The 12,519-nt window shown below is 62.7% G+C and overlaps 1 protein-coding gene across 13 annotated transcripts in view; it reads left to right on the forward strand.

The window, feature by feature from the left end:
- Positions 1 to 12,519, forward strand: part of DNM2 (dynamin 2) — a 53,197-nt gene that overhangs the window by 30,279 nt on the left and 10,399 nt on the right. For 3 of the 13 annotated variants that reach the window (XM_040986307.1, XM_040986317.1, XM_040986309.1), the window contains exons 7-15: positions 180 to 322; positions 471 to 606; positions 2,661 to 2,728; positions 3,093 to 3,231; positions 5,091 to 5,177; positions 7,100 to 7,170; positions 9,426 to 9,477; positions 10,227 to 10,238; positions 12,313 to 12,426. In XM_040986307.1, the coding sequence (XP_040842241.1) occupies positions 180 to 322; positions 471 to 606; positions 2,661 to 2,728; positions 3,093 to 3,231; positions 5,091 to 5,177; positions 7,100 to 7,170; positions 9,426 to 9,477; positions 10,227 to 10,238; positions 12,313 to 12,426 (822 nt within the window). Of the gene's footprint in view, positions 1 to 179; positions 323 to 470; positions 607 to 2,660; positions 2,729 to 3,092; positions 3,232 to 4,241; positions 4,381 to 5,090; positions 5,178 to 7,099; positions 7,171 to 9,425; positions 9,478 to 10,226; positions 10,239 to 11,383; positions 11,420 to 12,312; positions 12,427 to 12,519 lie in introns of all 13 variants that reach the window. The other 10 variants (XM_040986308.1, XM_040986310.1, XM_040986318.1 and 7 more) reach the window with 4 other exon arrangements.

The raw sequence follows: 12,519 nt of genomic DNA on the forward strand, positions 1-12,519 counted from the left end.
GGAGAAATCCCCCATCTGGGTCAGGAGCTGGGTGCCCACCCGCCCTGGCCGGCGGGACCTGTCTGCCCAGCGCCCTCCGCAGGCCGGCGCGAGCCTGAGTGGCTTCTGGCTCCCGCCTGGGGTGACTGGCCCCATGGCCGCCCGCCCTCCCCCTCACCGCTGCTCTCTCTCTCCGGCAGCAACTGACCAACCACATCCGGGAGTCGCTGCCGGCGCTGCGCAGCAAGCTGCAGAGCCAGCTGCTGTCGCTGGAGAAGGAGGTGGAGGAGTACAAGAACTTCCGGCCCGACGACCCCACGCGCAAAACCAAGGCCCTGCTGCAGTACGTCCTGCCCTCCCGTGCCCCTCAGCCCACCCCCACGGGGCCCTGGCAGGCTGGTGCCCACAAAGTGAGGGCACTGGAACGTGACTCTGAAAGCGCGTGTGGGAGGTGCCGCCCCTCCTTGATGCCGCTGTCTCCTGGCCTCTAGGATGGTACAGCAGTTCGGGGTGGACTTTGAGAAGAGAATCGAGGGCTCGGGAGACCAGGTGGACACGCTAGAACTCTCGGGCGGCGCCCGCATCAACCGCATCTTCCACGAGCGCTTCCCCTTCGAGCTAGTGAAGGTGAGAGGCCCGCAGCTCCCGTGGCCCGCCCCAACCCAGGCCCGTGGAGGAGCGGAGCGGCTCCCATGGCCCGCCCCGTCCCAGGCCCGCAGCTCCCGGGAGCACACATGCTGTGCCCCTGAGCACAGTTCAAGGGCGCAGGAGGGCGTGTGGAAGTTACGAGCAAATAGTTTTTAAGGTTTATTTTATTTTTATTGGAAAGTCAGATACACAAAGAAAGGAAACACAGAGAGGAAGATCTTCTATCCACTGGTTCACTGCCCAAGGGGCGGCAATGGCTGGAGCTAAGCTGATCCGAAGCCAGGAGCCAGGAGCCTCTTCTGGGTCTCCCCCGCGGGTGCAGGTTCCCCAGGCTTTGGGCCGTCCTCCACTGCTTTCCCAGGCCACAGGCAGGGAGCTGGATGGGAAATGGGGCTGCCGGGATTAGAACCAGCGCCCAGATGGGATCCTGGTGCACTGGCAAGGCGAGGATTTAGCCACTGAGACATGGCACCAGGCCCTCTTACAGGATGTTTTGCCATGAGCACATTAGCGTGGATACAGAATGCAGAGTCCTCTCCGAGTGCTCAGGGTGGAAGGGATTTGGTTTTGATTTGACAACGTTTGGTTTTATTGGAAAGGAGGACTGACTGAGCCTTCCCTCCCACACCCGCCCCCTGCCCGTGCCTGCCGGAGCCAGGAACTGCAGACCCCGGCCGGTCACCCGTGTGAAGTGTCACCTGGGGCTGCCTCGTGGGGAGTCATGGGAAGTGGAGCCTGGACTTGAACCTATGTGGAGGGCCCAGTGGTGTGGCCTAGTGGCTAAAGTCCTTAACCTGAACGCACCAGGATCCCATATGGGCGCCGGTTCTAATCCCAGCAGCAGCTCCACTTCCCATCCAGCTCCCTGCCTGTGGCCTGGGAAAGCAGTGGAGGACAGCCCACAGCCTTGGGACCCTGCACCTGCTTGGGAGACCTGCAAGAGGCTCCTGGTTCCTGGCTTTGGATTAGCACAGCTCTGGCCATTGCAGCCACTTGAGAAGTGAACCAACAGATGGAAGATCTTCCTCTCTGTCTCTCCTGCTCTCTGTATATCTGACTTTGCAATAAATAAATAAATCTTTAAAAAGAAAAAAATAAAAAACTTATGTGGGGCTTGGCCCTGGACTGCGGGCGCCCCGAGCAGTGTCTCATCTGCTGTGTGCAGGCGCGGTATGCACCAGTGCCCGCCCTTCCCCACCCCCAGTCCTCCAGGAAAAAGATCCGCAGCGATTGCCCACAGGCCGTGCCAGCACCCCTGGCCAGCTCCTGCCGGGGCCACACCATTGCAGACAGCAAGCCCAGAGCCCCCCAACACACACACACACACAGCACCCCCGGCCAGCTCCTGCCCAGAGCTCCCCAACACACACACACACACAGCACCCCCGGCCAGCTCCTGCCGGGGCCACACCATTGCAGACAGCAAGCCCAGAGCCCCCCAACACACACACACACACACACACACACACACAGCACCCCTGGCCAGCTCCTGCCGGGGCCACACCATTGCAGACAGCAAGCCCAGAGCCCCCCAACACACACACACACACACACGCAGCAGGGCTGCCCGGGACTGCACCGTCACACAGGCGTCACAGAGCTCACACTTCGGAGATAAGATGGTGGCCACCTCCTGACGCAGACACAGGGCCCCAGCTCGCATAGTGGTCAGTCTGACAGGGGCACTGCCATGCCGCACACGGCCCCTAACTGTCCCCCGCAGCTGCTGGGCTGCGTGACGGCCATCCCACTGGGCCTGATTTCACAGTATTGAGGAAAAGTCGGGTGTAGTCGGGACGCAGTTCAGAACACGGAACGGCTGGGTGCCAGGTGGTTGGAGGTTTCTAAAGGTACATTGGCGGGAACCACATAGGGTGAGCACTGGCTTCAAGTCCAACCAAGCAGGAAGGTTGTTGGTCTTATAGTGTCGGTGCCGAAGCAAGGGGTTAACGTTTTAGTGGAAACCACGCATAGAAGATAGCGCCCGACCCCCCACACCCCTGCGTGCGCGTGTCTGCCTTGTGCCTTCGCAGATGGAGTTTGACGAGAAGGACTTAAGACGGGAGATTAGCTATGCCATCAAGAACATCCATGGAGTCAGGTGTGTCCCACGGGGAGAGCGGCCACGAGGGCCCTTCCTGCCGGTCTGGGGGACCCCGTCACGGGGCCTTAGCGGAGCCCCCGCAGTGGTTCCCCTTGGCCCAGGGCTCCTGCCCAGCCGCTGGCCCTGCTCCTTGCCCGCCCTGCTGTGGCTGACCCAGGATCCGGGAACACACAGCTGTGTGCCCTCTGCACACGCCTCCCGCGGGCCTGTGAGGTCCCCTCCTCAGTCCATCCCGGGCGGGGCGGGGGCGGGGGGTCCCCAGCCCCCCTGTGGGCAGCGGCCCGAGGCCCTGCACAGCATGTCCCTGGTCACTGACACTCCTGTCTCTCTCCGCCCTCTCCCCGCGGCCCGGGTGCTCCAGGACCGGGCTTTTCACGCCGGACTTGGCGTTCGAGGCCATTGTGAAAAAGCAGGTGGTGAAGCTGAAAGAGCCCTGCCTCAAATGTGTCGACCTGGTTATCCAGGAGCTAATCAATACCGTTAGGCAGTGTACCAGTAAGGTACTGCACCCTCGGGGCTGCTGCCACCGGGCGTCGGCACCAGGCTCCCAGTCCCGATGCCGCCCGCACCCCGCGCCTCCCCAGGCCGGGCTCCGCCCTGCAGGCCCTCCAGGCCGCACGAGCAAGCGGGCAGCTCTCCCTGGGAGCCTGATCCCCAGCCCAGCATGTGTCTGATGGATCTGCGGCTTCTGGCTGTTGCTTTGCTCAATCTTGGGAAGCGGAGAGGGACCCCCCCCCCTTTCTCCCCCTTCCCTCCCCCACCCCGCCTTGCATCAACTGCTGGAGGCCTGGCCACTACCAGTGCCATCGCCATGCCCCGAATCTCCCCTGGCTGCCTCCTCGGGCCTCCCCAGGGTGCAACCACTGTGTGTGCCCCACGGCTGGTGGAGGGAGACCGTGAATGCCAGCCCTGCAAGTGAGTTCTCAGGGGCCTTGCCTGGCACTGCCAGTCAGCTAGTTCCACAAGCCCTGGGTGCTGCCTCCAACCGGCAGGATGCAGAGGCCTGCGCCCGCTTGGGAGGGCCGGCTTCCGACAGCCCACCCCACCCCTGCCTTGGCTCACCAGCAGTGGCGCTCCCCCTGCCCCGGGTCCCCTGTGCTTGCACAGCACGCGGGGCTAGCAGGACTTCCGGCTGAGGCCTCTGCTCTCCCGTCTGGAAAAGCCCACATTTGCTTCTTAAGCTACTTGGCTTGGGAAACGGGAACGGGGGATGATGTACACCCCACTGCACCGTGGAGGGGCTGCGCCAGGCTCGTCCTGCCACCCATCGGCCCAGACGGGAAGACCCCAGGCCTCACTCAGGGGTCCCAAGCAGCGTCCGGGGCAAATGCGGGCCAGGCTCCTGGGCACACGCACTAACCAGCTGATTCGTCTTTCTCTCTCCCTCCCTCTCTCCTTCTCTCTGCCCCCATCCGTGTCTCTCTGCCTGTCTCCCGACCCCTGTGTATGTGTGTGGCCTGCGCTGTCCCTGGCCGCCTCTGCCTCGGCCTGCCCTCCTGCACGTGGCCAGGACGGGCCTCTTCACCCCCGACATGGCCTTTGAGGCCATCGTGAAAAAACAGATTGTCAAACTCAGAGAGCCCAGTTTGAAGTGTGTGGACCTCGTGGTCTCAGAGCTGGCCACGGTCATTAAAAAGTGTGCCGAGAAGGTAACGGGCTCCCTGCCACCCACTGCCCAGCAGCTCATGCGTAGCCTGGCTCCCCTCTGCCCACCCCGAGCCTGCCCCACCCGGCAGACCCCTTGTCACTCAGGGGCTGTCTCAGTTCTGTCCCCTGACATCTCACTCGCACCCCCTTGGGGCTGGAGCTGGCCCTGACTTGGACGTTGCCAGGAGACTGTTCCTGTGCTCTGTGCACTCTTGGGGCCCTTGGAGAAGCAAGTCTCCCGGCCACCCCCAAAGCACCAACATCTCAGGCGTGTGTCCTGCAGAAAGGGGACAGTGGCCTAGGGCCCATCCCCTCCATCACATGCAATGCTCTGTTCACCACCCTGGCAGCAGCCCGTGGAGTCCCCATGGCCGCCCAGGGCTGGATGGGCAGCGGGTACCAAGGGCCCATGGGTGGCAGCGCTGCTCGCTTGGCTCAGCCACCTCTGACCGCTGGCACCTGCCAGGGACAGCCTGTCCCCTTACTCGCTCAGCCCACCGTCTCCTCACCATCCTGCCCTTCTGAGAAGAGTGGGGTGAGGACTCGGTGGCCCTTCTGCCACTCGCTCCCCACGCCACGCCTCCCCACATCCCCTAACCACCACCCCACCCTGCTGCACCGCTCTGCACGCTCGGCCTTCCCGCTCTTGTGATCGCATTACTCCTGGGGGCCACGGCCACTCGCCAACACGGCCCCCGCCTGTCCTCCCCAGCTGAGCTCCTATCCCCGGCTGCGAGAGGAGACGGAGCGCATCGTGACCACCTACATCCGGGAGCGTGAGGGCAGGACCAAGGACCAGGTACGGCGTGATTGTGCACCATCGCCAGTGCGGGCAGCTGCCTCGAGCCCCCACCATCCCAGGACCCAGAACTCGCAGGCGGGGGCCACTGGTGGTCGACCCCTCCGTCTCCAGGGCCTGGCTGCCACGGCCCCCTTACCCAACCGTGCCAGGTCTTCAGCCGGGCCCCTGCAGCATGTGGGCACTCGGCAGGACACGCGTGGGCTGTCCACACAGTGGGTCGTGTGGACCAATGGCTGGCTGCTTTGTAAGCCACATGCCATTGTGGATTTCCAATTCTTTTTTTGTTTGGTTATTTTTTATTGGAAAAGCACATTTACAGAAACAGGGAGATTCAGAGAGAAAGATCCTCCTCCTGCTGGTTCACTCCCTACGTGGTCACAACAGCTGGAACTGAGCTGATCTGAAGCCAGGAGCTCTCCCGGGTCTCCCACGCGGGTGCAGGGTCCCGAGGCTGTGGGCCGTCCTCCACTGCTTTCCCAGGCCACAGGCAGGGAGCTGGATGGGAAGTGGGGCAGCCGGGATTAGAACCTGCATCCACATGGGAGGATTAGCCAGTTGAGCTGTGGTGAACACACCTGGTATACACACTCAGGCAGTGAGCCAGCAGGGCCCCAGGAGAGAATGAGCCTAGTGGGGCAGGGGAAACCCTGCGAGAGAAGCAGGCCTATGGAGGGAACCTCCTGCTGCTTCACTCCCCAAACACCCACAGCAGCTAGGCCCAGGAAGGGGGCTCCTTCCTACGGCAGAGTCCCCAGCCACCCAGGAGCCTTCCCATGGGGCCCCATTACCACAGCCCATGGGGTCCCAGTTTCTAGTTGGGGTGCCAGCCCCTTGAGCTCACTGCCTGCACGACCTGGAGACCGCCCCCCAGATCCCCCCAGGCCTGCCATGGCCCCCTCACGGTACCGCCCGGGGTGCCAGCATATCACGAGAGCCACGCAGGGCCCCAGTCACAGCCCCGTTTTCTGTCTGAGCACTGGCAGGCATTGCCGGGGGCCGGGCTGGCCAGCGGGAGCCTATTGGGGCTGCCAGCCACTTGGCCCGTTGTAAGCAGTGGCCTCAGGCCGTGGTGCACCACTGCCTGGGCAGCCCTGGCAGGGAGGAGCTGCGAGGCCTGGCCTCATCCGGGACCCGGTGTGTGCGCCCACATGTGTGTCCAATGGGGGTACATGTAACTGGGGGAGGGGGTAACTGTGGCAATAACAGAAGAGACATGAGTGTAGCACGGCTTAGTTGTCACCTGTTGCCATGTCACGGCCTCTGGTTTTCCAGTGCGCTCTGGAATGGCATTGTAGGCCGGGGGCGGGGAGCTGGGTCTCAGCAAGGGTGGGGATTTGGAACTGGGCCCTGGGCCCTGGCTGACCCCGTATGTGCGGAGTGAACAGTCTCTTTGCCTTTCAAATGAACAATAGATGAAAATTGAAAATATTGTGGAAAGTGGGCTTTGACAGAGCCGGGCGTTTTTGTCGTTTACCCACCAGACTTAGGAAGCCATGCGTGATTTTTTCATCATGGATGGACTTGTTATTTCCTTAAACTTTTTCGGACTGTCACGTCTGTAAGCGTCTGCAGTTGTGCCCGTTAGACGCTTTGTTCCCACTTTATTTGTATAGTATTTTTGCTGTGTGTGCATTGGGCATGCTTACTTATCCAGCCCTACATTGCTGCTGCTTCGAGTTTAAATCCAGAAGGCGTCCGCGTGCCCGGATGCTGCTCACTTCCTGGCATTGCCCACACCCTTCGCCCTCGAGCCTCCATCACCTTGCAGCAGGAGCCACTTAGCCCGGGCGCCAGTCCCGGGGGGTCGGGGGAGCCGTGCGGGTCCGGGCTCTCCCTGCTGGTGGGTCTGGGGCGTCTCAGGCCCTGCCTCCTCTGACCCCCTGCGCACTCATGGTGCCCCCCCACCCCGGTTCTTCTAGATTCTTCTTCTCATTGACATCGAGCAGTCATACATTAACACGAACCACGAAGACTTCATTGGATTTGCCAAGTACGTACTCTTGGGGACAGCGGCTGGTGGGGGGCAGCAGTTGGGCCCTTAGAGCCAAGTCCACCCCACCCTGGGAGGCAGAGGGTGGCTAAAGGGCACAGCCGGTGGCCCCCGTCCCTGTTCCCCAGCGAGCGTGCCTTCTGCAGGGTGAGGGGTAGGTCCTTGTCCCATGGGGAGGGCAGGGCTAGGGCAGTAGCTGGCCACCGTCCAGCGTCTCCCAGACTTGCCTTGCCTGGACCAGGGCAGCAGGGCGGGTTGGGGACGTCTCCCTGGCCTCCAGCCATCCATTCTAGAATTAGTGCTGCCACCTGCCATGGCACCCTGTCGTGGGGCCAGAGCCAGGAGTCCTGACTCAGGTGGAATACGGACACGAGGTTAACACTAGAGGCCCAGGGCACCACCCTGGTGAGCTTGGCCACAACCCAGATTGTTCCAGAAGCCTCCCCCTCTTCTGACTTTTCTAGCCAGATGCTGCCAGGCCACCATTCTGTGGCATTCTGTGGCAGGGACTGTGCCAGCCGGGCTTCGGGGGCTCGGGGTGCAGTCCTGGCTGTGCAACACTCCGGGCTGGGGTTGGGGAGGGGCCTGGGGCAGTCCTGGGCCCTTGGCCTTGAGGCTGGAAACAGCATGTGTCCATGCACCTGACGGTGGGCAGAGGAGTGAGCCACGCGTGCCCGTGGCCGGTGAGATAGGGAACAAGCAGGCAGCCGAGCCGAGGCGCCGTCGGGAGCCGCCCTCCCCGAGCCTGGCCTGGGCGGGCCCTGCACAAGGTGCCCCGGGGGCGCGGCCGAGAGTGCTGGTCCCTTGCACCAGGCCGCCCCTCTCGCCCACCCTGACCTCTCTGCTTCTCTCACTTCAGCCACAGTTCCTTCTCACACTCTCTCTTGTTTTTCCTTTGGTCTCTCTACTCTTGGCTCTGGACCCCTGGGCCTCCCTTCCTCCCCCAGCTGTTACTATGCTGAGCAGCTGGTCACCGGGTGGGTATTGCCTGCTGTGTGTGCGTAGGGCCTGGCCTGGCGGTATGGGGCCAGCCAGGGGGAGGAGTTCCTCGGGGGGGCCCCCAAAGATATCGGAGCACTTCCTGGGAGGAGTCAGCTGGAGGGCAGGCCAGGGACCCCCTGAGCTTGGCAGATGGGCCTGGAAGACCAGGAAGCAGTTAGTGGGAGCCCCAGCAAGGGGGTGCTGACCTAGGCACACACCAGGCCAGTCTCCTGCGGCATCTCTTGCAGGCAAGGACAGGAACTGGAACCATGCAATTGGAGGTTCAGGCAAGGCGAGGGGCCACCGCAGCTGTGGGTATCTGCGAGAGAAGCCCACTTCCTTATACACACGCACATGTTCTGCCTTAGCCAGCAGCCAACTTGAAGGCAAAGCCCCAGAGGCTGGAGCAGTAAAGGACTGAGGTTTACAAAGAGGGCCTGGCACCATGGCTCACCTGGCTAATCCTTGCCCTTCAAGCATCAGCATCCCATATGGGCTCTGATTTGTGTCCCAGCGGCCTTGCTTCCCACCCAGCTCCCTGCCTGTGGCCTGGGAAAGCAGTGGAGGACGGCCCACAGCCTTGGGACCCTGTACCCGTGTGGGCGACCCAGAAGAAGGAGGCTCCTGGTTCCTGGCTTCAGATCGGCTCGGCTCCAGCCGTTGCAGCAACTTGGGGAGTGAATCAGCAGATTAGATACATAATCTTTCTGTCTCTCTTCCTCTCCGTGCAAATCTGCCTTTCCAATCAAAACAAATCTTGAAATAAAAAATAATAATAATTTAAAAAGAAAGAAAGAACCAACTCCTGCAGTAAGATAAGAAAACTGGGTGCTTAAATCCTAGGAGGGCTGACACTGCAAGGGGCTCTTGGGGCTCCCCGTGCAGACGGGGGAGTAGGCTGGGTACGTGTGGGGCCATGGGGAGCATTAGGCAGCTGTGAGCCCGGGGCGTGAGCGCAACCGTGTGGCCTGGATCCCTGGCCATCTCCCAGGCCTCCTGTGTGCGGGTTCCCTCCCAGGCACGTGGGACTTGCCGCTCCCCCTCAGACACCCCAAGATCCATGGCTTTGTAGAAGTGAGAGCAGGCCCCAGACCTGGGCTCCCACGCACCTCCAGCTGTTCCCCGGGCCGCTCTTGCATGCCAGGGGCACCAGCGCTCTGCCGCTGTCCCCTTCCAGGGCAGGAGGCCCCGTGCGGGCTGCCCAGGCCTCTTGCTCCCAGCACGTCTGTGTATTCACATATGCTCCGCTTTCTCTCTTCCTCCTTCTGTTCCAGCGCCCAGCAGCGGAGCACACAGCTGAACAAAAAGCGGGCCATCCCCAACCAGGTAGCCCAGCCCTGCACACCCCGGGGGAGGGGCGGGGGAGCGGGCCAGTCGGGGGACCACGGAGCCCCGGAGAGGGACAGCCCTGCCCGCAGCTGTCCCTGCCTCCCGCAGGCCACTTCAGCACACCCCCAGCTCCCAGCACCACTCCTGTCCAGGTCCCCGATCCCCCGTGGACTGTCGGGCTGTGGGTGGGGCCCCCGGCAGCCACGTTGCTGGCTGGCACACAGACCGGTGCTGGGTGACACCCTGCCCAGCGCCGTGCCCACAGCCTCCTGAGCACCAGTTTCTGGGGTTTCCTAGTGCGTTTGACCGGCCCTTACCAGGACACCTTCCTGTTTTGCCAAAGCTCTGCCAAGATCCCCCCTCCCCCTGGGGCGGGTGCTGTAGACGGAGCCCCACGGGGAGGGTGTAACCCTGCATGCCCTCTGTCGTTGGGTTTTTTTTTTTCTGGTTTTATCTGATTGGTTTAATTTATTTAATTACTTTTTTTGCGCTTGCCCTAGGAATGATATGTGTTGTTGCTTTGTTTTGGGGAATGGAAATGAATTCAGTATTAACACCATGAACATAATTAATAGCATGTAATTATTTTTTTTCTTCTGCTGTCCCCTCCTCTCCCATTTTTGTGCTTTTCTTGCTTTTTTTTGTTTTGTTTTTCCCTCCCCCCGTCCTCTCATGTCTTTCCAACTCGTCCCCCCCGCCCTGCCCTTCCTTAATTTGCCCCGCAACCCTAACTTGCATTTTCAAAGGGGGAGATTTTGGTAAGTACCTGCTTAGTGCGGAAGCGAGATGTCCTGGCCCCTCGTAGTCATGGGGCCCTGTCCCCCCGCCCCTGTCCGTCCTCCCCCCAGTAACAGCCGGGACACAGGCGCTGATCACCCCGCTGAGCTGGGAAGCCCGTGCCAGGACCCGCACTGAGACCCGCCCTGGGTAGACCTCACGCAGACGCTGCTCACCCGCTGGCGTGCTCTGGGCTCGGTGGCCAGTCCAGGCCGACGCCCTGCCCTCTCTGCCCGCCCTCTGCCCGTGGCGCACACAGCTACTCAATCCTGGCGTTCTCCACTGATAAGCCAGCCCGAGCACTTCCTGAGCGCCACTGTCCTCCTGCCCCATGCCAACAGGACAGACAGGGATGAGCCAGCTCCTGTCTGCCTGCCCCCTTCCCCTGGCACTAGCCTGTGTGGCCCCGAGTTCTCACAGCCATGCCCCAGGCCGCCCCAATGGTCAGTGGGCACGGGGCCCTCCAAGGAGAGCCGTGCTGGTCATCCCTGCCATAGGTAATGCCCTCCCTCCTGTGTGGAGCCCAGCTGGACTCAGGCAGGGGCTGACCGAGTTCCCACCCGAGACGGGGCCGGGGCACCCCACAAGCCCTGTCCACACCTCGCTCCTTAGCGCCACCTCTGTCCCCAGACCTTGCAGAACACTGTGCCTGGCCCCAGTATGAATTAACTTGACCTTGGCCCCTGGTCCTTAGGCTCCTCCCAACCCCCACCCCTAGCTGGCCTGCACAGCTCAGGCTGGCACAGCATCCCAGCCATGCCACTTCCAGCCTGCCACCCCCTCGCCCGCCTCCTCTGTCGCCTCCCCTGCCCAGTCCCTTGGGCATGGCCCCTCGGGCACTTCCTCCTGTCTGATAGGTGCCTGCGTCTGCCACTCACAGCTTGCAGCTTCCCGCCTTGGGGTTGACTCACTTCCCTGCAGCGGGGTAGGGGGTGGGTAGCTCAGAGAAGGGCACCTGCTGGCAGTGGGGATGGATGCCATGCCTAACCTGCAGCCTCTGCTCTCCTGGCTTTTGGGAGTGGGGTGCCCTGTCCGGCCCCGGCCAGCACTACCCGCCCGGGGCTGGAGGGGAGGCTGGCTCTGTCCCCCTGGGAACCAGGCCGGGCCAGGCAGGCTTGACTGAAAGGGGACTTCACTGGGGTGCCCGCCCCACAGGGCATTGGCCGGGTGCCCAGACTGGACCTCCCTACTCTGTGCCCCTGCCTTGGCTGCCCGTGGAAGCCCCTGTTGGCCCGGGCTGGTAACGCCTCCAGAGTCAGGGGCCTCTTCCTCCTCCTGGATCCTCCAGGGTTGGTCCTGGGCTGGTCCTGGAGCCACGAGGGGCCTTCCTGCAGACAGGAAGAGCCGTCTGTGGGCTCCAGGTCAGAGAAGCCCCGGTGCCCATGGCCTTACCCAGACCAACCAACCCCTGACGGGTACATCCCGTTATTCCACCCGTGGGTGCCCCACGCAGCCCACCTTTCATTCCTGCCTGAGCCCCCGGCTCCAAGTGTCACTCCCCCAGCCAGCTGCCCTGGGGACCCGCGGGCCCGGATGAAGGGAGCCCTCTGGCCAGGAGTGTGGGAGCCTGCTTTTAGCTGGCAGGGGGCCCGGGTTCTGTCTTGCTGCCAGCCCAGCCGACAGGCCTGTTACCAAGAGCTGCCGGGCTAGGGGCCCATGTGGAGCTCAGCCTGACACCGTGTGCTGCTGACCTGGGCTGGGCACCTCGTCTCCCCCGACGCGTGGCCCTGACACCCAGCAAGCTTGCGTTTCAGCCCCTGTGTTGACCACACCTGTCCCGTTCCCGTCACCTACCACGCCCCCACCTCGCCCCCAGCTTGCACCGCCGGGGCACTCTGCCATGGTTTCCCGCTGGCTGGGCTCGGGGGCGAGGAGGAGTCAGGCTTCCTGGCTTTGGACAGAGGTGTCTCCATGCCGTGTGGTCCCTGGCTTCCCGCCTGCTGTGGGGCAAGGGTGCTGGGTGCTGTGCTGGGGTGGTGGTGGTTGGGAAGACGGGATGGGCTAGGGGATGCAGGCCGAGCCCCGCTGACCCGTGCCCTCGCTCCCCCGGACCAGGTCATCCGCAGAGGCTGGCTCACCATTAACAACATCAGCCTGATGAAGGGCGGCTCCAAGGAGTACTGGTTCGTGCTGACGGCCGAGTCCCTATCGTGGTACAAGGACGAAGAGGTGAGAGTGCAGCGGGCGTCCTCCGGGCCTGTCCACTCTACATGCACCCGTTCATGCACTGGACAGGCAGAACCCCATGCCCGGCCCTGCGTG

The sequence above is a fragment of the Ochotona curzoniae genome, unplaced genomic scaffold (genome assembly GCF_017591425.1).
Source record: "Ochotona curzoniae isolate NIBS_2020 unplaced genomic scaffold, NIBS_Ocur_1.0 contig_4502, whole genome shotgun sequence".
In the NCBI taxonomy this organism is placed as follows: Eukaryota; Metazoa; Chordata; class Mammalia; order Lagomorpha; family Ochotonidae; genus Ochotona; species Ochotona curzoniae.